This window comes from Nuphar pumila, chromosome 3 (genome assembly GCF_984573655.1).
Source record: "Nuphar pumila chromosome 3, dmNupPumi1.hap1.1, whole genome shotgun sequence".
Lineage (NCBI taxonomy): Eukaryota > Viridiplantae > Streptophyta > Magnoliopsida > Nymphaeales > Nymphaeaceae > Nuphar > Nuphar pumila.
Genome location: NC_143251.1, coordinates 120,682,051 through 120,706,936, shown reverse-complemented (window position 1 = coordinate 120,706,936; position 24,886 = coordinate 120,682,051). Strand labels below are relative to the sequence as shown.

Genomic DNA, 24,886 nt, shown 5'->3' with positions numbered 1-24,886 from the left:
TTACAGGGTAAACAGTCCAATTTCATAAAGGAGAAAGTTACAAACATGAAGATGCAAAGCATACAATGGTCTCAGTTTCTACAAGTTAAAAATCTCCCCATCATATTCACATTGTGCAACTGACATGGTTTACCACTAATGCTGCAACATTCTATATATATCTATATATATATATATATATATATATATATATATATATATATATATATAAAGAGAGAGAGAGAGAGAGAGAGAGATGTCAAGTACATAATTAAAGCAACAAGTTGGTATCTGAAGGAAAAAAAACCTGCTGCCAAGAAAGATGGTACTTTAAGATAAAACATTGGAGAAACCTTTTCAAAGACCCTCATGAAGAATTATGTAAATATCATTCTTAGCTAGCTATTGATAGTGCACAGATGAGCGAGCTACCCGAGGCCTCACAGGTGTCTTTGAAGGACTTACTCTGGACCAAATAAAGTTCCATCAGAATGCAGGATATGAAGATATAAGACATGTCATGTATTCCAGAAAAAACATTACCTGATTGGCCGTGATCCTAATATCACTCCACTACAATTTAGTGCATTCATTGCACTTTGTGCCTGAAAAACGTCAAAAGCAAATCAAAATTACAAAAAAACAGGCAATTGACTAAGAATATCTGTAGGAACAGAAACAGGAGAGAATAAATGATAGTCCAAATATCAATTATTATAATGCCATTTGTTTATAATGGGAAACCAGATATCCTAAAGAGATCAATTATGCAGACATCCAGAGAATACTTAAAATCATGTGTTTGGATTAGGGGTGTCAACAGGTCGGGTTTGGTTCGTACCCAGGTGGAACCAGACTTGGACCAGATTTTTGGGTATTGTGTCGGGTCCGGACCCGGGTCTAATCGGGCCTACTATAAGAGAAACCATACCCGGACCCGATAAGAACTAGATGAACCAGACCCAGACCATACCCGATAAAATAATATTTTTTATTATTTTTACATTGAAAATTTGTGGGTCTTAATCGGAACTCGGGTCAGGTATAAAATTTCACAAACTATACCCGGATCCATGTATTGATCAGACCTTTGGGTCTGTACCTGGGTCTTCTTATTTGTCATACCCGGACTCTATAGGGTTTGGTCCGGGTAAACCCGAACCGTTGACACCCCTAGTTTTGATACATAACTTCAAAAAATATGACAGAGAATTCTTATGTTTTCCTACTGGGATTTAATGCATTATCATAGAATGAACCAATTGCATCTCTCTCTGTATATATGATGCGAGTTTTTTGTCTCAATCTAACCTCACAGATGTGTTCAGCATGCTCAATTCAGTAAGAATCGACGCTTGGATCATGTTTTTCCACAAAAAAAACATGTTTGTATGAGGCAGCAAAAATCAATGAATTCATAGCCATTGATTTTTGAATGCCAGAAAAATCTGGATACAGTTTGGATTCTGGCTATAATACAAAAGCCAGTCCCCACTAATAAAAACACGTAGATCACATCTATGGTGATAGATGTGAGAAAAAAAATGCTGTTTGCTAAGTCGATTGTAGCAAACATTATATATAGTAACATTAATTTATATAAGCATATGACTTTCCCTCAATCAAAGTCTATATATACATGTCATGATTTTTGGATGCTGGAAATACCTGGATACAGTTTGGATTCTGGCTATACAAAAGCCAGCTCCCACTAATAAAAACATGTAGATCACATCTATTGTGTTAGATGTGAGAAAAAAAATGCTGTTTGCTAAGTCGATTGTAGCAAACATTATATATATATATATAGTACCCTTAATTTATATACTTTCCCTCAATCAAAGTCTAGGTGACAGAGAAAGATACATTGGATGCACCACATGACATGCTATGACACATATAAACATTATTTATAATTTTTAATAGTTGTTAATAATTTTCACTAATATTTTTAATAATAAATATATTTTTATATATTATATATAGTAACATTAATTTATATATACATATGACTTTCCCTCAATCAAAGTCTAGGTGACACAGCAAGATGCATTGGACGCACCACATGACATGGTATGACACATATAAGCACTATTTATAATTTTTAATCGTTAATAATTTCCACTAATATTTTTAATAATAAATATATTGTTATATATAAAAGTATAAAAAAATATCCTAAAATAATAAAAAGTGTGCATCCTCATGTCCTGTTTTTTCCAAAAAAATTATAAATTTGTCTCATACTTGTATGAGACCATCTATGTCCATGTCCTTCCAACATAGCCAACCAATGTTGTTAAAATAGGTTCACTAGATGAATCAATTTCTTTAAAAAAAACAAAGAATCAAATCAAATCGAAGAGGAAGATTTTTCATTCAAAAAATTAGAAAGAATACAAAAAACAGAAAATAATAAAAAAAGAATTTTTTAGAAAAATAAATACAGAAATAACAAAATAATATATGCCAATATAGACAACATTCATAAAGATGATATTTTAAAATAATGTTCATAAAGTAGCATCACAATTCACAACCCATTAAATAAAACACATGTTTACACTTTGCATAAAGTGTCTATAACTGATCCTACTTCAAATAGAACGATTTTGGCCAATTCAGAAGATTCGAGCCAAGCCAAAATCATTCAATTTTGAAAAGGGTCGAATCAAAACCCCTCTTTTGGATTGGCTAAGGGCCGATTCAATCTGAATCAGCTGATTCAGACCGATTTTGACAACATTGTAGCCAACCATGAAATTGTTTCATCAATGTATGTACTACAGAAATCATCATTCACCAATTTCTAGTTCTGAAATTCAAGATGACTTCAGCACTGAAATGATATGCATTGATCTCAACCATCTAAACTTATATCATTCTCGGTGATCGATGATTTCCAAATTATCCTTTTCCAGAACCAACTTACCGTAAGAAAAAGAAAAATATTGTGCATAATGCATATTGTGGTCCAATCATGAATGCTGATTGCTGGACATGACCAAGACTAAACTTCATATCCATGAATTGCAGCAATTCAATAATGGTTGGTTGTCTTTATAAAGTTCATAACAAGCCGAATACTCCAGAGGCATTACTTTGATCAAGAAGCAAACTAGGAAATTAAAACAAATTTAAGATAGTTGTAACAACTAACAAGTCTAATAAAAAGTGACGATTGAAAAACTTCTTAGCACAATTACATGGGATTTTGAAGTCACTGATTACTGCCGACTCCCTCTTATTTAATAATGAAATGAGGATTGAATGATTAAAGGCATTTGAACTAATGATTAAGAATTCTTGTTTGAATGATTAAAAGTCTTCAGTACCAAAAAGAAAATACAGATACAGAACTATAAAAGCACACTAGTGGAAAAAGATTTAAAATGGGATACCAAATTTACACATTTCCCTAACTGACAAGCAAGAGAAAAGCCAGACCCATGAATTATTGGAACCCCAAGGACAACAATAAACATATAGCAGGTTAATTCTTACCGACACAAACTCAACAAATGCAATACGGGACGAGTGCACATGATCTCCCAGAAGCCTCAAGCGGGAAACCTGCATTATAGACAGAATAAATAATTAAAAAGGGCCTGTATTTAAATTAAAACTGATAGAACAGAACTTTAGGTTTCTTAAAACAGTATTCTGACCTTACCACAATACATCTCAAAAAAAATCTTTACATCTGATTGAGAAACCTGCAAAATAATTTTAGTTTAATCAGAAGAATATCAATACCTATATTCAAGCTAAAAGATGAAACACATAAGCCCTTATAAGGTGCCAAGCAGCAGAGAATGGGTAAACACACAACACAGATGAATTAAAGCACTTGCAAAAATTCATGAGGTTTGCATTACTTACTTTCTTATCAATGTTTGGTTTGCATTACTTACTTTCTTATCAATGTTTGTACAATATACTGTGCGTGCACACATCTCCCTTTCATCTTCAGACTGTATTCAGATTCAATAATCGACCCATAGTCAATCAAGCAATTTAAGCAGGATTACTCAATTGTTGCCACGTAAATCTAAAGTAAAAATGAAAACAGAAAAGGCAAAAGGCCATAAAGAGAGGCTTGCAACCATCATGCTTACCTTTGGAAGAAAAGTGGGATTCACAGGCAGGATAGCAGTTTTTGAAGGTAGAACTCTCACAGGATAATATCCCAGCATTGTCCCTGCAAGGTTTAGCGCTGTTCTTGCACTTTCTGTTTACACATTTGACAACTGATAAACCAAACTTGATAAAACAAAACATTATTAGCAAAGAAATGTAAATTGCAATGAATTCAAAAAAAGATATTTTGATCACAAGCAACTTACTCTCATCAGCAAATTCTACAAATGCAAAACGAAGAACTGAATGAGGATCACCACAAATACGGCAATCAAGTACCTTCAGTAAACATCTTTTAAAATTTAGTCACAGCTAGACATATTAGTGATTAACCAAACAAACCAAATACGTAAATAAGTATCAATTTTACCATCATGTCATTAAGCATGTTACTGATCCCATCACACAAGCATTGGCGCTCTAGCCAAATAGCTAACACTGCTACATAGCTTTACAATCATTGGATATGCAAGCAAAATTAAAACATGCTAACCGAACTTAAAAGCTAAAAGATATAGCACATCTAACAAACAAGCCAAAGGAGAAGACATACAATTTTACTAAAAAACATGCTTTCTTTTCACAAGGAAATTTCTTGGTATTCAAAAATCTTAAAATATTGATTGTCTCAATATTTCAACCAGTGGAATTTGTGTTTATGCTCTACACAGGTCAGGATAGCATCTTAATCTAATAATGGCATATATTCATCTTCTTAAAAAATATACATTTGTAATGAAACGCTAATGAAAAGAGGCAATGTCACTAAGTAACTAAGAGATGTACAAGCAAAAGGCCACTAATAGGCATAAATACAATAGGCCACAAAGTGACAATTGACAAAACACACAATATGAGAGAGAGAGAGAGCTCTAGAAAAACAAATAATATCTTATTGAGAAAAGCTTAAACAAACTTACATTGATGTGGGACAAGGCCCCTTATTTATACACAAAAGGAAGCAAAAGGGGCGCCCATAGAGTCGTTGGGAGCCCCTACAATGGTCATATTTATGACCATTGGAGGGGTCCAACGACTCTATGGTGGGCCCCATATTAAAAAAGGAAAAAGAAAGATTAAAAGAAAAAAAAGAAATACAAAGATTAAATAAAAAGACAAAAAAACATATCCCTAATGGATATGCATATTTACAAGTAAAAAGACCAATTTACCCCTAGTGGGAATAACAATATATATCTATACATCTCTCTCTCTCTCTCTCTCTCTCTCTCTCTCTCTCTCTCTCTCTCTCTCTCTCTCTCTCTCTCTCTCTCTCTCTATATATATATATATATATATATATATATATATATAATTTAACACCCCCCCTTCAAACACAAGGTGAGATCATCGAGAGTTTGCTGAGAAGAAAGTAGAAACGAGGCGATGACAAGGCTTTGGTGAAGAAGTCTGCTAGCTAATACTCTGAAGTAACATAAGGTAGCTGAATGGTCCCCCGTAAAAATTCATCTCGAACATAGTGGCAGTCCATCTCTATATGCTTTGTTTGTTCATGAAAAATGTGGTTGCTAGCAGTTTAGATAGTACTTTTATTGTGGCAACACAACTTCGAAGGAGAAGAGATAATGATGCCCATATCTTTGAGCACACTTTTCAACCAGACAAGTTCAATGGTAGTGGTGGTCATCGCCCTATACTCAGCCCCTGTGGAAGATAGAGACACCTTCTATTGTTTCTTACATCTCCGAGAGATTAATGATTCTCTAAGAAAAACATAATAACCTGTTGTAGAAATACGATCATTGGGGTTACTACCCCAATCAAAGTCAGTATAAGCAATTAAATTAGGAGATAAAGAGGAAGATAAGAATAGTCTTTTGGTTATAGTTTCCTTCAGCCATGTGAATAGAAGCAAGAGCATTCTGAAATTGGTTTGCATTGTAAATAACATGAGCAATATCCGGCCTGGTAATAGACAAATATGTTAGTGATCCAATCGGTTGACGATAAGGAGTGAGATCTTCTAAAGGAGTTTCATCATTGACTCTCATCTTAGCATTGATTACTTCTAGAGTCTCCACTTTCTTTTCGTCACTTAATCCAGACTTAGCAATAATGTCTGATGCAAGCTTCATCTGAGACAGAACATACCCCCGAAGAGAATATGCAACTTCGATCCCTAAAAAATACCTTAGAAATCCAAGGTCAAACATATCAAAATTGTTTTTAAGAATATTTTTAATAAACTCAATGCCCTTTTTATCATTCTCAGTGATGATCATATCATCAACATATAATAATAAGATAGTTATGTGATCTCCTACAAACTTAACAAATAGAGTAGTATCAATATAACAAGAGGTAAACCATTATCAAGAACAACTTTACTAAAAAGATCATACCAAGTTTTTGGAGCTTGTTTGATACCATAAAGAGCTTTATTGAGTTTAAGAATTTTTTTTTTCAATCTCAAGACCCGGTAGAGGATCCATAAAAACTTCTTCACATATATTCTTATTTAAAAACATATTTTTAACATCTAATTGATAGATAGCCCAGTGTTTAATAGATGCTAAAGTTATTAAGGTTCTTACACTGGTCATCCTAACAACTGGAGTAAAGGTTTCCTCATAATCTATTTTATATTCTTGTGTGTATCCTTTAGCAACTAACCTAGCTTTGTATCTTTCTAATGTCCCATCACTCTTGGTTTTGACTTTATAAATCCATCTACATCCAATAGCCTTTTTCCTAAAGGTAGACTTACAATAGTCTAAGTGTTAGCTTTGTTTAGTTCTTCTAATAGCTTCTTTAAAATTGAAAGGCTCGTGATAGGAATGGATCATCATTAGACAAGTTCTATAATTTAGAGAAAATGAATCATATGAGACAATTTTTTGAGGAGGTCTACTATTCCTAAAAGATCGCCTAGGTAGGGATTCTTCAACTTGATCTTCTAAAGAGATGTCTTCAGAGTATATATCGAAAACATTTTGATGTTTATTACCCTCACGCCGAGTATACACATGTATATTATTGGGATTCTCATTGCGAGAATCATCATTTTGATGCAAAAGAATTGTCATAACAAATATTATCACAAATTGAATCACTTTTAGACTTATTTCTAGGCAATAAGTCAAAAAAGAAAGAAAAGACAATTTCTTCTTTAGATTTTTGAATTTCAAAACCATTTTGTTCTTCAAGAAAGGTCACATTTCTTGAAACAAAAAGTTTGTTATTTTGAATATCATAACATCTATAACCCTTTTGATTTTCACCATAACCAATAAAAGTGCATTCAAGAGCTTTTGGTGAAAGCTTATCTTGTCCTTGAAAAAGAACAAAGCATTTATAACAAAAAATCCTCAATCTTTTAAAATCCGGAGATATTTTGAACAATTTTTCAAATGAAGAAACATTTTTTAAGGATAAGGAAGGCATCCGATTTATAAGATAAAGTTGCGATAAGCGCGGCTTCAGCCCAAAAGTTCTTTAAAACATTTTTTGAGACAAGAAGAGTCTTTGTTGTTTAAATGAGATGCCTATGTTTTCTTTCGGCAAGACCATTTTGTTGGAAAGTTTTTGGACAAGATCTTTGATGAATAATGCTATTAATTTAAGATAGTTTTGAAATTCTTTTGACATGTATTCTCCTCCGGAATCAGATCTGGCTATGTTGTTTTGAATAAGAACATAAAATTCTTTAAAGATGGAAAATACATAGGATTTGTTTTTTATAAAATAAACCCATGTGTATCTAGTAAAATCATCAATAAATGCAACATGATATGAGTATCCTCCCTTAGACATAACGAGTGTCGGTCCCCATATATCCGAATGCACTAGATCAAACGGTTTTTTGAAAATAAAATTACTATGTGGATAAGGAAGATAATGCATTTTTCCAAGGATACATTCATTGCAAGTAAATGCCTTTTCATTACAAAATTTTTCCAAAAAAGGAAAAAGATACAACTTGAAAATACTAGGGTGACCAATCCTTTTGTGCCAAGTCCCAAGAACTTTAGATTGAACGAGATTACAAAAAGATTTGGATGGCAAAGACAAAAAATCCTTGTAATATAGGTCTCCGCTTCTATGGCCTTGCCCAATCAGCTTCTCGGACCGGAGATTCTGCACATAGCAATTAGTTAATAAAAAAGAGACTACATCCAAAATCGGTTATTTGATAAACGCAAAAAAGATTTAAATTAAGTTTTGAAATGATTCTAATTTTTGGAACATGAAATTCTTTGCCTTTGACCAAAAACTTTTTCAAGACTTCTCCTTCCTTCAACATCTAGTAATGTTCTATCGGCCATGGAAATGAATGATTTAAAAGAATTAAGACATGGTTTGAATAAAAGAGATGCATTTGAAGTCATGTGAAAAGAGGCACCAGAATCAAGGATCCAAGAGAACATACCAGGAGTTGATGAGATCGTTGCACCAGAGGTGGAAGGTGCAGAAGAATTGATCCTCGTGAATTGTTGGAGAGTTTCCGTAAGTTGAGCAATAGAGTTCTTTATGTTTACATCTCTCTTTGAATCTTCACTTGAATTGCTTGGACAATCTTCAACAGAAGTCACCTTTCTTTTAAGTTTAGGACAATCTGGTCGAATATGACCTGGTTCATTACAATGGTGACAAATAATTTTTCTTCCTCCACTATTGTTATTTTTTCAAAAGTGAGAAGGTTTATATGTCCTCATGTTATTGTTAAAAAATGTAATATTTATATGTAATATATTTGTAGTTTAGTTATCCTTTTTTAGTTTGGTTAGAAACTAGTTAGAATTAGGTTTAGGATTTTAGTTTGGGCATTTTTAGACTTTTGGACATGATACTTTTTTACCATAGTCAAAAAGCAACATGTACTTTTAGAGTTATTGGGCTTCCAACGGCTCTAATTAGAGCGGTTGGGAGCCCAACAACTCCCTCCAGCTCTATGCTTTATGCTCTATAAATATGGGGCTATTCCCCCTTGTAAGATATACTCTTGAGTGTGGGTTTTCCCACTTGAATGATACATAATTTTTCCTCTCTTCTTGTGTACACTCTTTTTATTTATTTCGGTTATTGTGTATGTTGAATGAACCATTGTGTTCATTGAGAGAGATCTTTTGTGATCTTCATTTGAAGCTTTAGTTGTGGGCCTCATCTTCTTGCATGGTATCAGAGCTAGACCCGATATTGCACATGTCATCCACACAACGAGTCAATTTCAGCATGCTCCTACCATTGTTCATATGGGAGCCGTTTTGCGCATTATTCGATATATCAAAACTTTAATTTTTCGAGGACTTTTTTTGTTTGCTTCTTCCTCTTTCAATTTGACTGCTTATATTGATGCAGATTGATGAGGTGATCCCAATGATCGACACTCAACTACTGGGTTTTGTGTATTTTTAGGTAAATCATTGATTTCGTAGAGATGTAAGAAGCAACAAAAAGTCTCTCTTTCGTCAACCAAAGTCAAATACAGGGCAATGACTACAACTACTATGGAAGTAGTCTGGCTAAGGCGTTTGCTTCATGACATGAGTGTTAAAAGTATAGGAACTTCAAGACTATGCTGCGATAACAAAAATTCTATTTATATTGCCAGCAACTGGACATTCCATGAACGCACCAAGCATATTGAAATGGATTATCACTACGTGTGAGAGGAGTTCCTACATGGCAACATTGATTTACCATATGTTTCATCAGAATATCAATTGGCAGATTTCTTCACCAAACCTCTCGCTACTCCTAGATTTCACTTTCTCTTGGACAAACTTTTGGTTATCCAACCGTAAGTTTGAGGGGGAGTGTTAAAAAATATAATATTTATATGTAATATATTTGTAGTTTAGTTATCCTTTTTTAGTTTAGTTAGAAACCAGTTAGAATTAGGTTTAGGATTTTAGTTTGGACATTTTTAGACTTTTGGACATGTTACTTTTTTACCATAGTCAAAAAGCAACATGTACTTTTAGAGTTGTTGGGCTTCCAACGGCTCTAATTAGAGTTGTTGGGAGCCCAACAACTCCCTCCAGCTCTATGATTTATGCTCTATAAATATGGGGCTATTCCCCCTTGTAAGATATACTCTTGAATGTGGGTTTTCCCACTTGAATGATATATAATTTTTCCTCTCTTCTTGTGTACATCTTTTTATTTATTTCGGTTATTGTGTATGTTGAATGAACCATTGTGTTCATTGAGAGAGATCTTTTGTGATCTTCATTTGAAGCTTTAGTTGTGGGCTTCATCTTCTTACAGTTATTTCCCAGTCTAGATACCACTGGACCTCATCAATGTCTTTTTAAGGGTCAAGCGAGTTTTTTCTTGGCATAAATCGGCAAGGATTTCACTAAGAGGGGTAGAAGCCCTATGAATAAGGGACCCTCTTAGTTGTTCAAATTCAAGATGAAACCCGTGGATAAATTGAAAAAAACTCTCTCCCTCTCCATTTGCTCTTGCCTCATGTCAATAGCGCTTCCTTTCCATTGTGATTCGAGAAGAGCAAATCCATCTCATAACGGAGATAGAGTACTATAATAGTCTCTAATGCTCATATCCCCTTGCTTGGTTCCTCGTATTTTTTCTTGCAAAAAGAAATGTCTAGCAAGGTCTCATTGAGTGTACATACCTTTCATGAACAACCATGCTTTGTTTGCCTTATTGAATTTGGCAAGCTTAGCTCAAATTTTGACTTTCACGTTATTCATAAACCATGCCAATATTTTGGCAATATAACTTTCCTAATCTTCAACTTTAGATTGGTATTCTTGAATAGCTTTGGCATTTTCTTCTTCATTCAAGGCTTTTTCTTCATTTCCCTCCTTTTTGGTAAGCTTCAATTGTGGTTCCGAAACGGTTCCAGATACATATCCCCAAAGTTTTTTACCTTTGAGGTTGTTTTCCAGGGCAGCCGCCCACATTCTATAGTTGGTTCCATTTAATTTGAATGAAAGATCGATTTTTGTATCTTTGTCAGCTATCATGGAGAGAGTTGAATAAAAACAAAGGTATGATACTTAAAACTACTCAAACATAAGAAAGAGTATCCCAATGATGCTTTCACAACCAAGAGTTGATACTATGTAATGAAACACTAATGAAAAGAGGCAATATCACTAAGTGACTAAGAGATGCACAAGCATACAAGCAAAAGGCCACTAATGAGCAAAAATACAATAAGCCACAAAATGGCAATTGACAAAACACACAATATGAGAGAGAGCTCTAGAAAAAAAATAATCTCTTATTGAGAAAAAGCTTAAACAAGCTTACATTGATGTGGGGCAAGGCCCCTTATTTATATACAAAAGGAAGCAAAAGGGACTCCCATAGAGTCGTTGGGAGCCCCTCCAACGGTAATATTTGTGACCGTTGGAGGAGTCCAACGACTCTACGGTGGACCCCATATTAAAAAAGGAAAAAAAAAAGATTAAAAGAAAAAAAAGGAAAAAAAATAAATACAAAAAATAAATAGAAAGACAAAAAGCATATCCCTAATGGATATGCGTATTTTTAAGTGAAAAGACCAATTTACCCCTAGTGGGTATATATATATATATATATAGAGAGAGAGAGAGAGAGATAACATCCATATAATTTAACAACATTTCCTTGTAGTGCAAAATAAAAAGGTGGAAATAAGAAAACATGAACAAGAAAGAAGAATCCGCAAACACACATGCATATGCAAAAGTACATGCAAGGCTGAAGAACCTCATACATAGAATGCCAGATGGTTACCGAATGTCATAATTGTTAAGATGTATATATATTTTATTTATAATAATGTTACTAGTAAATACCCTCTAAGGGTATTTTCATCTTTTACTCATGTAATAGGGACTGTTCATTAGGAACAGTCTTTTTTCTCTTTTTTATTATTTTTCCTTTTTTTTTTGTATTTTCCCATTCAGAGCATGAGCTCTGTGCTCTTTTTACCATAGAGTCATTGGGGGTTCCCCAACAGTCATAAATATGACCGTTGGGAGCTCCCATATGGTCTCCCTCTCTCTTGTATGTATATAAAAAGGGGTGTTGTGCCCTTTCATTCCTTAATGCTTCTCTTAAGCATTCATGCTCAATAAAATATATATTTTTTATGTTATTGTGTTCCGCTTTTAAATTCTTTGGTGTCTTGAATGCACTTAGTGCTTGTGTAGCATCTTGTATTGTTCCTAAGTTGGACTTGTGTATGTGCATGTGCACTTTGTGTTTATGATCTTGTTAGCCCTTAGAGGCCCTTGTTTTGTATTTTTGCTTATTTCATTACATGGTATCAGAGCCAAGAAATCTTGGTATTTTCTCTCTTTTGGTTCTTGGGATCTATGTCATAGGGACTCGACATAGAGGTTGTTGCACCCGCATCGACATAACGCGATGCAAGTGGAGGTGCGACACCCGGTGCAGTCAATGTGACCTTGGGTGTGGTCAACCCGCACCCAGGGTTATTTTTATACAAAATGAACTCGGTCAACTTTGACCGAATCCATTTTAGTACATTAAAAAGTTTTTAAAAATATTTAAAGTTTTTTCCCATCAACAAAGCTTTGAAACGTTAAGCATTAAATGTTTTGAGTCACGTATAATCTTTTACTGTTTTTAAAAAGCTTTGTCATAAAAAGTTGAGCCATGTACATTCTTTTATACTTTTTACAGAGCTTTGTCATAAATACATTAATAAAAAAAGTGAAAGCTGCATTGAAATGGATTTTTGTATTAAATGGAGAGAACCGAGTAGGTCAGATTTTGTATTAAATGTACTTTTGTATTAAATGGGGAGAATCGAGTAGGTCGGATTCCTATATTAAATGCATTAATAAAAAAAGTGAAAACTGCATTGAAATGGACTTTTGTATATAAATCCAAATTTGATTAAGCAATACTTCTGGATTTTTTATTGTTTCTGATGAAAAACAGATTTTTTCATTGAGAGCTTGCTTTATGGATATGTTTTATATATACATATATTAAAATATTAAATATATATATACCCTCCCGCACCCAAGTTTTTTTAAAGTGCCGCATCGTCGCACCTGCACCCGCACCTATGTGACACAGCTTGGGATTCTTTGGTTCAAGTCCGTGCTTCGTGAAGATTCGTGATCGTTGTGTAGCTTGGATTCAAGGGAAATCTTGACCCGGTATGTATCTTAAATCTTTATTGTTACTTGAGTTAAGTATCTCATGCATTATGCATGAGAGAAAACACCCATTTTTCTTATCCTTGAAAAGTTATTTGTTATTTATGTTAAAAACTAAAATCTTTAAATGTTTTTCAAAATTATTGTTGGATTTATTCTTATTAAATTTTTATAAGGTTTATAAAATTCATTTGATCTTGTGAAATAATATATATGTATGCTTTTATGAGATCCTATGTCACATAGGTGCGGGTGCGGGTGCGGGTAGGGGTGCGGTGATGCAACACTTTAGAAAAACTTGGGTGCGGGGGTGCAGGATAGTAAAAACTTGGCCAATGAGAAGCCAATCTCTTGGATTGGTTACTCCAAGAGGCCACCTCCATCTTGGCCAATGAGAAGGAACCAAGCTTGTGGTGGGTTGGACCTACTAAACCTAATGATAAAATGAGATCCAAGGTTCGGATCCATTGTTGAACCAAAATAAATAAATTCTACCTATAATACCCCCACACCCTCTAGTACCTACAATGGATCCTAACGGGTACTAGAACTATCCGGATCCGTAGAACTCTGCACCTAATTAAAAAATACAAAAAATTCTACCCAGAATACCCGTACATCCACTAGTACCCAAAATGGATCCTAAAAGGTACTAGAAATATCTGAATCTGTAGAACCCGACACTTAATTAAAAAAATACAAAAAATATTTGTATAGTTTCAAAAATCCTCAAAATTGGAACTAAGCTAGCTAAAGAGGTTCTGAGATATTAGAAACAAAAAAATCTCAGAAATAACAAAAATACCCTTATATCCCAAATTGGCCCGAAATGGGTCGTTTTTTACTTGAGTATGAGTGGCTATGATTCCCGGAGCGGGTCTTTCATGGTGGATAGTCCGGATCAACGTCCAGATACTCGTACATGTCGGATTGGTCCAGATGTGTTGCATCAATTATGCTCTTGATCTAGTAGCTGATATACTTGAATATTGAGGTTTGTCTTTTATTTGTCATTTTATGTATACGAGATGTTATTTTTTAATGTAGTGAGTTATGTGCACCCATTGGTTATTCACACTTTTTGTGTGTTTGTTAAGCCCATAAGCAGCATTGTGATTGTGCTCTTGTTCTAGTTGTCGATACACTTGAATTTTGATGTTTGAAGGTCTAGTGAGGTGATTGGTTGTGGTGGCCGAACTATTGTTGAGGTTTGCAAAATATCACTTCTTCGTATTTATGAGATTTTAAATCTCTTCATATTTTTCGCAAATTGGTGTTGATTTACAAATATCATTCCCTTTGTTATGTAGAATTTTTAAAATCTCTCCATGAAAATTTTAAACTTTTTCTACTTGTTTTTCCTTGTATGAAAAATGTTTATTGATAAAATTTCATGCATTTCATTAATAATATATATGTTTTAAAATTATTATTTGGTCCTTTATACTTAAACTCGTTTTAGGTTGTGTGAGTGAATTCTAATGGGTTATGATTTATGAGATTGCTCTCATTCATTATTATGTGCATTAAATATATTTCATATATATATATATATGTGTGTGTGTGTGTGTTTTGAATTGATTATCTTTATCACATTGTTGTATACATAAATTCAATTAACTCCTCTTTTCTTGAGGTTTTTTTTTTGAAGTGTTATACTTTATATGCATGTTGTTTTTAGTATAAATTGATGGTTTGTTTTATTTGAAGAGTTTTTCTAAAAAATTGGGATATTATTAATACATGATTGTTTATCTCTTCTTGATAACTGATATGTTATTTGGTGATTAAATTTCCTTATGATCAATATTTATGTTTTTCTTAAAAAACATGTTGATTTTGGGTTTATGCTTGTCAAATGATTGCCTAATGTTTCTAAAAATTATTGCTATTTTGTTTGAAAATTTTTACTTGAGTGTTATTTAACAACATCAACTATGCCTTCATCCCAAAACAATTGGGGTCGGCGATATGAACCAACAAAGAAAATCATTCTGTGTCTTCCACATGAATCCTTCTCCTCCAATCATTTCTATCCAATGCCATGTCCTCGGTGAGGTTCAAAGCATTCATATCCTTTCCTATCATCTCCATCCAAGTCTTCCTAGGCCTACCCCGACCTCTTTTAACTAATATATTTTTCCATTTCTCCATCCTTCTAACTGGAGCATCATTAGGCCTTCGCCGAATATGTCCAAACCACCGTAAACGATTCTCTCTCATCTTATTTTCAATGGGTGTAACGCCTACCTTCTTACGTATCTCCTCGTTCTGAATCTTATCTTTTATTGTATTTCCACATATCCATCTAAGCATACGCATCTCAGCTACACTCATTTTTTGAATATGATGTCTCTTGGCAGCCCAACATTCCGTACCATATAGTAAAGCGGGCCTAATAGTCGTCCTATAAAACTTTCCCTTCAACCGCAATGGCATTCTACGATCGCACAGCACTCCAGTTTATATATTTGTTTTGAAACTTTCTTCTTTTGTGTAGTTGGGACATTTGTTTTGTTCTCTCTACAGGTTCTTAAAGATACATGGATTGAGAAAGGAATATCTTTGATGCATCATGAAGATGAAGATAGTTGATGAAGGCATTTGAGGATAATCACTAATGAAGACTTTTATTTACAAAAAAAATTATATGACATAAAGATGGAGATTTCCATTAAAAACACTTGGAGACTTGGATCCTTCCTATTGATTCTTTTTTGTATTTCCAAACTTTTGATATATCACACAGTAAGTTTGAGGGGTATATATATATATATATATATATATATATATATATATATTGTTTTATATTGTACATATATACATATATATATATGTATATATATTTTATTTATAATGATATAATAGGTAAATACCCTCTAGGGGTATTTTTGTTATTTTATTCATATAATAGGGACAGTTCATTAGGAACAGTTTTTTTTCCTTTTTTATTACTTTTCTTTTTTTTTTATATTTTCCCATTTAGTTCATGGGTTCTATGGTCTTTTGACTATAGAGTCATTGGGGGCTCCCCAATGGTCATAAATATGATTGTTGGGAGCTCCCAACGTCTCTATTTTTTCGAAAGAGAAAGTTGGGGTTAGACAGACCCCTACCAGTTATACAACTATACCATTGGGATTTGAACTTGCAATACCCCAACACAAGGTGACGTGCACTAACTGCTCCTACCAGACAATGACTCTATTGGGAGCTCCCATATGGTCTCCCTCTCTCTTGTATGTGTATAAAAAGAGGCTTTGTCCCCTTTCATTGCTTAATGCTTATCTTAAGCATTCATGCTCAATAAAATATATATTTTTTATGATCTTGTGTTTCTTTAGCAATTATATGTTGCACCGGGTGCATCTAATCCCTAATGTAGACTGTCATATCTTATTCAATCCAAAGGTTGTGATAATGCAGAAAGAAAAAAACAAGCATTGCATTTATTAACATGAAACTTTGAAACCCCTTCATTGTAGTGCATATTTTTATTCTAAATTAGCACAACAATTGGACCAAAAAGATTCAACTGTCTATATTAGGGAGCAAGTTCAACAGATGCATTATATTTATATATATATATATATATATATAGAGAGAGAGAGAGAGAATGTTTTAAAACCCGGTGACTCGTCACTCGGCTTGTCCTTGAGTGACTCGTGACTTGGCTGAGTCATCAGGTCATGTTAACTTTATATTTTATAGTATTTTACCAATATATTATATATAATATACATTATATGATATTTTTAATAATATATTTAATGTATAATTTATTAATACATTATAATCATATTTTTATATATAATATACATAATATTTACATTATATTTCATATAATATATGTAATTATATATAAAATATATTATATATGTATATATATATGCATGACTCGCCCATGACTCGGCCGAGTCATGGCCGAGTCATGTTAAAGTCGGATCACACCTGTTTTTTGACCCTCTGGCTGGGGGATCCGGGCCGAATCACTGGGTAACCTGGTGAGTTTTTAAACTATGAGAGAGGAGGGGTTTCTGTTCATTGCTTTTGGAAAAGGGTTCATGGTGTAAGAGCATCACATTTTGAACTATTTATAAGTTAGGTGATTTCAACAGGGAAAGGGACAAAATAATTTCAAATTGCATTCTAGGAATATGATTTATGGTTTTGAAATAGGCAAGTTATAATAAATGAGCATATAGATTGGTGCATGGAGTGATTAATGGAAAAGAATGGATGCCTTTATGGAAGATGTTTCTTGGCTTTCGTACATAACCTTATGAAATTCAACCTTTTTCATGTTGGGTTGCTTTTCTAAAGTTTAGCTGTGTTCATTTGCTCTGGCTGATTCAGATACATTTTTAGTTATAAGGTGGAAAGCTTTGACGTCATTGCCTAGACCAGGTTGATCGTCTTTCCACTCTCTATATACTGTGGTATGCCATTTCCATCATAATGAAATATGCGAAAATACAAAACAAGAGCCTCTAAGGGCTAACAAGATCATAAACACAAGGTACACATGCACATACACAAGTCCTACTTAGGGAGAATACAAGAGCACAAAGGCACTACACAAGCACTAAGTGCATTCAAGACACCAGAGCTTTAGTTTAGTTTAGGGGTTGTTTGATGGCTTGTCCATGATTTTACGGAACAAAAGAACAAAACAGACAGAACACATGTTCTATCTGTTTTGTCTGCTCTGTAACAACTATATTCAGTCCAACATTTGGTGGCTTGTTCACGAAAGTTGTGTTCCTTATGTCCAACGTTTGTTAGATCCGGTGTGCGGACAACATGGACACACATGGATAATGGGTCGGATAACTTCATTTTGATTGTTCAGACTCGATCCGCCCAACCATATGAGTGTTTTAACATGTTTATTATGGATTTTAGCTCTGGATATGGATCTCAGATTGGATCTAAAAACACAAAAATGTTTAAAATTTGGATAATTTGATAAAAAATAAGAATTGATATCTTTTTATATATAAATTCTTTAATCGGTTTCATATTGGATCTAATTATGAAAGTTTATAAAAAAATTATGGATTTTAGCCTCAAATATGGATCTCAATCTAGATCCAAGTGCAAAAAAATGTTTAAATTTTGATATATAAATGCATCGAATATCGATCTTAATCTCGATCTCCGGCAGGCTTGGCAATGAACCCCAAGCCGATTCACCCATCGCCCCAATGGTAGAACCACCAGCCCCTCTATTGTTGTCAGCGATTTGTCGTTGGTGTTGCCACAGCCAAATCTGGACTGGAAAGGGGAATCCTCTGACCAACTACTGACCGACGATCCATGGCCGGAGGCAACCTCCACCGCCGGCTGCACCTTCACCCCAATGGTGGAACCACCAGCCCCTCTATTGTTGTCAGCGATTTGTCGTTGGTGTTGCCACAGCCAAATCTGGACTGGAAAGGAGAATCCTCTGACCAACTACTCTGACCAACTACTGACCGACGATCCATGGCCGGAGGCAACCTCCACCGCCGGCTGCACCTTCACCCAACATCCCTCCATCTACCCACCTTCCTCCTCTTTCCTTGTTACCCACCACCACACGTACCTTCTCCTTCCTGGTTCCATCGAATATGGATCTTCGATTGAGAAAGATGGCTTGGCCGGAGATCTCGATCTCCAATAGGAAGAAGATGTCGGTGTCAGAGCTCGAGATCTCCAGCCAAGCCATCTTTCTTGTTGTCGGCCTCGCCGCTGCACAAGAGAGAGAAAGAGAGAGGGTCGGGGACAGGAGGGAGAGAAATGAGTTTTTTTTTTCCATCGCTCGTGTCCTGTTCCCAACATAACAGGGGGGTGGAACGCTTGAGAACAGTCTTTCACCATGAAAACGGACACGGCAGACACCGTTCTGCACGCCCACCGCGGCATTATCAAACAACCCCTTAGGTAACTGTTATAATAGTGGTTTCATCATCTTCATGTTGTTTCAAAAAATTACCATCCGTTTCTTGAACATTGAATTTCTTAAAATTATATTTCTCCTTTGGGAACAAAGGAAATTTAGAATATTCATAGTTGTGTTGTTTTTGTAATAATTGGCTGCCCCCCTTAGTGTTATCATGACTTTATGTGATTTCCTAGTTATAAAGTGAAGACATGATTACAAGAGATTCACTGAATTGAACAAACAAGGGGAAAATGAAACTAAATTTCCCGGAGTTAATGGAACATGCACCAATCAGTATAGCTTCAAAAGGACGTACCTCTCCACAATTGGTAAACAACTCAGCAAGCTGCTCTTCCGTAACCTGCATCAAAGATCCATATGAATAGCAGTTTTCATCATCTAAACCATAAAAGAAAAATATAATAACTGATAAATTGTAGCAATCTTCCATAAAACTCATACATGTTGATCAATGTCCGATACATACACCGTCCTCCTGACGCTATCTTCTCTTTGATCTCTTGGAGCTCTTCCATTCAACCTCCTCATCATTGGATTGTAGTTGTTCCTCTGTTAAACAACACCAAGCCAACTGAATAAATACAGGAAACTGACTGTAGATGCTTACAACTCCACAAAACTGAAACTTGCAATATTGATTCAGGGGTTTTCATGCACCACTTGTCCAGGAAACTAAATAAGTTACATTTTGCAGTACCACGCTAAAACCGGAGTCACAAATATAGGCAATATTTTGAAAATATCACAATAATATTGCTGTATATTAATAAAATGATATTAAAGGCATAATCTCGTGATATTTTGAAAATATCAGAATTTTATATGTCATGATATTATCGCAAAAATATCATTACACTATCAGTTACTTTTACTTTTTTAATACTTCTTTATATATCTTAAACATGTTTTCTTCTTTCTTTTAGACTTTTTACTTATTTCTTTTATTATATGTGTACTTTATTATCTGAACATGATATTTTCTTACTTATTTCTGCTATTTTATATTTTAAAATTTTTAAGATAGAGTTTTTCCCTAGATTTTCCTGAGATTTATCAACTAAGAGAAATTTCCCTGCAGACATATAGCCAAGACTGATATTTGTGAATACCACTAAAACCTATCCACTTCCCATATAAAGGGGTGCAGGGTTCACATGAACCACACCCTTTTAGGTGGTACTTTTCATATAAATCTGGTCTACATGGAAAAATGAGGTTAGTGCACGAACAACACCATTTGGATGACATGTCAACCAGGTTTTGTTAAACTAAGGTTTTTGAAAACATAAGTTTTCCCTCCGTTTTGAAGAAACTGGGGGGTCCAGATTTTTTCATAGGTAAAACTCTTTTATCAAGGTCTACACCTTTCTTCCTTCCCCATTTGCCTCTCACTCACCTCCCCTCCCCTCTCCTCCTCTTCTTGATTGTTCTCACCTATCCACCATTCAGCCATTTTAATGGCTGGATGCCAATTAAAAGGTGCCATCGGCGGGGGGAGACCCCCCTGCTGGAGAAAAAAAAAGAACACTTTACTTGCGGCGGGCGGCGGAACGGGGGGTGACGAGCGGCGGACCGGGGAGCGACGGGCCTGGGAGTGCGTCGGCCGGCGGGGCGACGGGCCAGGCGGAACGAGGGGCGACGGGCTGAGGAGTGCGTCGGGCGGCGGAGTAAGGCGTCGGGCCGGGTGGAACGAGGGGCGACGGGCCGGGGAGTGCACCGGGCGGCAGAGGAAGGCGTCGGGCAGCGGGGCAACGGGTCGGGCGATGGAGGAAGGCGTCGAGAGGGGAAGGGCGGCATCGGGAGGGCGGGAGAGAGGAAACAAGAAAAGAGTGAAAAGGGCTTTAGTTAGGGATTTACGTGAAAATTAGCGATGGCTTTGACAATGGAATTATTCCGTCGTCAAGCCATCGTAAATTTACAGGAACTGTTAGCGACGGAATATTTCCGTCGCTGACGTTGTCGCTAAGTAGCGATAGAAAACTTTTCGTCGTCAAATTCGTAGCTAATCGTCGCGTGTATTGCGACAAAAATGTGTCGTCACTAATCCTTCGTTACGTAGCGACGGAAGGTTTTTGGTCGCTACATCCGTCAATATTATAAATCTTAGCGACGGATTAGATTCTCTCGCTAATCCGATGCAAAGTTGCGACAGAAAATCCGTCGCTACGTCACATTTTTCTTGTAGTGTACATAGTTTTGCGATACTCATGCTTTATTTAAATTATACATGCATTTATTTAAAATACATAGTTTTGTATACATCTGCTTTATTTATGATAGCTTTTTTGGCAAACATTGCTTTATTACGTGTAAATATATACACATATATATGTATAATTTACTTAGAGTACACAGTTGGGTGATACCCATGCTTTATCGATGGGTTGCTAGAAAACAACCGGAAACCCAGAGCATTTGCTTGACTTTCTGGCCATTGTCTGGCCACCCAATAATCAACAATAGCTTGTATGATTTTGTCTGACCTAGATCACATGTTACTGACCATTTTTCACCCAAGACATGGTTGGAAAAGAGAAAGGAGAAAAGAGTGGCATAGAGAGAGAGAGAGAGGATGGTGCAGTCCAGAACAGAGGCACCTTCTCCTCGGCCAATTAATGATCTTAAGTCCGGAGAATTTGCTAGAATCTTTGGCCACTGTCCAGACACCCAATGGTTGAAAATATATTGGGCAGTGCCATCCAGCTTGGGCGAAACCTCTACCAACTATTCTCTAGCTAGGCCATGGCCAAATTATCGTCGGGAAAGACAGAAAAGGGGGGAATCATTAAGCTTCAACTTCTCATCTCTTCAATATCCAGTTTTCAGACATGAAATTTCACTGCATTAGTTTCTCTCTTGGCAGTTTTGTAATGTAGCCACCTTTTCTTAGGTAGTAGCATCCAATTTGGTATTTTACTATTTTTGAATTAATTCATTGATTTTGGGAACTATGTTTATAGAACTGATTGTTTGTATGAAGAGATGATCAGCAAATAATTTTATATGTTTCATTTTTAAGTGTTAAATTTTAAAATGTTTGTAGTGTTTGATTCATAGTAGCAATTTAGCAGCATTTTTATCCCAAGTGTATGAATTTAAGTTCATGTCTTTACTTTATTTGTTGGTTTCTACCTTGTCAAGTTTACACTTCACCATGTCATTAAATGTTGAATTGTTCCTTGTCTGATTTTGTTTTCTTTTCAATTATTTGATCATTTCCAGCTTCCTTTGCATTGTGGGGAAAATATTTTAGGGGTGCTCATTGGAGTGATGACAAGATATCGTGAAAAGGATTGGTTGCATGCAGAATTCAAGTTGAAGCAGAATTTGATGTCAGAAAATGCCATAAGCAAGGCACTGCTGGCAAAAGGAAGAGGGGGGTTTCTGTTTTTGTTTCCATATGATGGCTTACCAAGCCTCAGATAGCCACAATTGGGTCATGTTGTTTGGCTGCAATGACATGCTATATGATTCAAATGATTGGTCAATTGATTCTTTTCTTTTTTTTAGAACAAACAATGTGTAAGAGAGAGATAAACAAAAAAAGATATGTCGAATTATACAAACTCCTTATGATTGCTAAAAAGGTGTATGTAATAAGTTATTTTGGTGAAAAAAATCTCAAAACCAGGTTAACTATCATCCGTCCCAAAGTTGGCGTAGTGGGGTGGGGCCTTGGCTGCTAGACGGCCAGTTAAGGTTTGATTCTCATGGGAGTCGCCCCTCTGCGCAAGCCAATCAGTTGCATAGGCCCCGGGAGCAGAGTTTTATGCTGCCGGCACGACGACCGTAGGTATGGTAGGCTGAGCCAGCGCGACCAGGTCTTAGTGCTGGGTGCTGTTTCTTCGGGTTATAAATTCAAAAAAGGTTAACTATCTTCCAAACAACAATAATTAATACCCAAGTAAACTATTTGTTAACTGGCCTGGCCATCATCTATACAACAAACAAAGTTCCCAGTCTGAAGAAACAGGGTTTCGCACCAGGTTTTGAGAAATCAGGTTTTTTATATTTGCCATTCAAATGCTCCTAAGTGGGCGCATGCAGAAAACCATCTTATGTAATTTTGTCTATTGAACAAAGAGAAAATTCCTTCCCGGGAAAAAGTAAAGGTGACCAAACTCCTAGTAAAAAAATGCTCATATCTACAATGACACTCAAATCAGTAAATGAGAGAGGGGGGGGGGGGTGGAGTCTTCCTCCTTTTCAGATGGTGTGATCGAACAAATTTCAGCCGAAACCCAAAAACGCCTACACAATGTTTCATGTTTCAAGCACGATCAAGATGGATCACAGTCTTCCCATATCAAAAACAAAAGCTAAAAAAAAACCATCTTTGCCAAACCCAACTGATCACACAAAAGGGAAATGATCTATGAACCAAATTGAAAAGTGAAATACAGGAAAAAGTGATCGTCTTCGCACCTTCCGGAAATTGCCTGAAACATTGGCGCTGAAATCCTTATTCGATTCGATGGCATCATTCGAACGGGATCGACGATCTGCGTACGAAGAGGGGAAGAACTCCTCGGCGGAGGGGTTCAATTTGGAGAGCAATTCGACCAGATTCTGCATGTCACGCTTGAACTCGGCCTTGTCATCGGAGAGGTGGTGATGGAGGTCGTGGTGCATGATGGGTTTTTGCTGAATGAACTGGTGATCGGATTCCACGGAGTTCTGGGTTATGGCCATCAAGAAAACAAGAAGAAGAAGAAGCAAAGAAAAAAGCAAAATGGTGAAACCAATGAACCAGAAGGGGGGAAGAGAAAAGGAGGGGATGGAGTCTTCCTCCTTTTCAGATGGTGCAATGCAAGCTTCAATACAAAAAGGGAAACATTGTTAAAGGGAGAAAGATGATTTGAGTTGACAATGGCGTTTATGAGAATGGGTTTCTGCTGGAATTTTATTTTTCTCTCATTGTATGTGTGGAGAGAGAAAGAATAGCACGTTAGAATTTGTCTTTTTTGGAATGGGGTACCGAGTACAACAACTGAGGTGACATAATATGAGAGAGAGAGAGAGAGACTATTATATGTATAAAAATGGAAAGTTAGGTGGGGGAGATGAATGAATTGGGTATTGAACCCATCTGACAAGAAATGAGAATTTTCTCTTACACAAACAACGCCCACATTGGTTTGGTTTTAATTATAGAAAAAAATTTAGTTTTGGACCAGTCTTTTACCATTAATTACAAAATAGATCTTATTTTTTAAGTTTTCTTGATATTACCTCTGTTTTATTAAAAATTACCAAACAAAAAGTTTATTAAAAACTGCCAAAGAAAGAGTTACTTGTGTTATTATTAACATATGTTCAATTTTATCAAATTATGATAATAACTTTTATAATCAAATTTCAAAATATTTGCCCTTTTAACATTATGATGAATGAGTATTTTTTAATTTCAAAACTGATACAGAAAGTCAAAAAAAAAAAACTGAAGTCTTTATTTGACAGATTGAAGGAAACCTAACATCCATATTAGAATTTGCAAAAAAGTGAGCTATTTATGAATTTAGGGGTAAAAATTAGTAAATAAATGAAAATTTTTCTTTTAAGTCAAAACTGCAAGAAGAATCCATTAATTGCTGATGGGGGAAATTTTTCCTTTTAAGCCTGATTCCACCTGAGTCCGAACAAAACTGGACAAGTTGACACCCCTAAGGTCTCTCTCTCCCTCTTTCTCTCATATGACAATTAGGTC

General features: G+C 35.4%; 1 protein-coding gene across 2 annotated transcripts; it reads right to left on the bottom strand.

Moving 5' to 3' along the window:
- On the bottom strand, positions 1-23,994 carry LOC149843502 (polyadenylate-binding protein-interacting protein 9-like). Of its 2 annotated transcripts, none has more exons than XR_016431140.1 (10): positions 23,605-23,994; positions 19,621-19,728; positions 19,475-19,519; positions 4,326-4,398; positions 4,098-4,210; positions 3,894-3,953; positions 3,653-3,695; positions 3,484-3,552; positions 523-584; positions 1-445 (listed from the first exon to the last, which is right to left on the bottom strand). XR_016431140.1 is itself a non-coding variant. In XM_090001853.1 (10 exons), the coding sequence occupies exons 1-10, from the start codon at positions 23,869-23,871 to the stop codon at positions 382-384; spliced, it is 909 nt and encodes a 302-aa protein (XP_089857979.1). In that variant the 5' UTR covers positions 23,872-23,994; the 3' UTR covers positions 1-381. The 2 variants fall into 2 exon arrangements, 1 of the variants encoding a protein (XP_089857979.1); XM_090001853.1 differs by having other exon boundaries at positions 3,648-3,695.
- Positions 23,995-24,886: the final 892 nt, after the last annotated feature.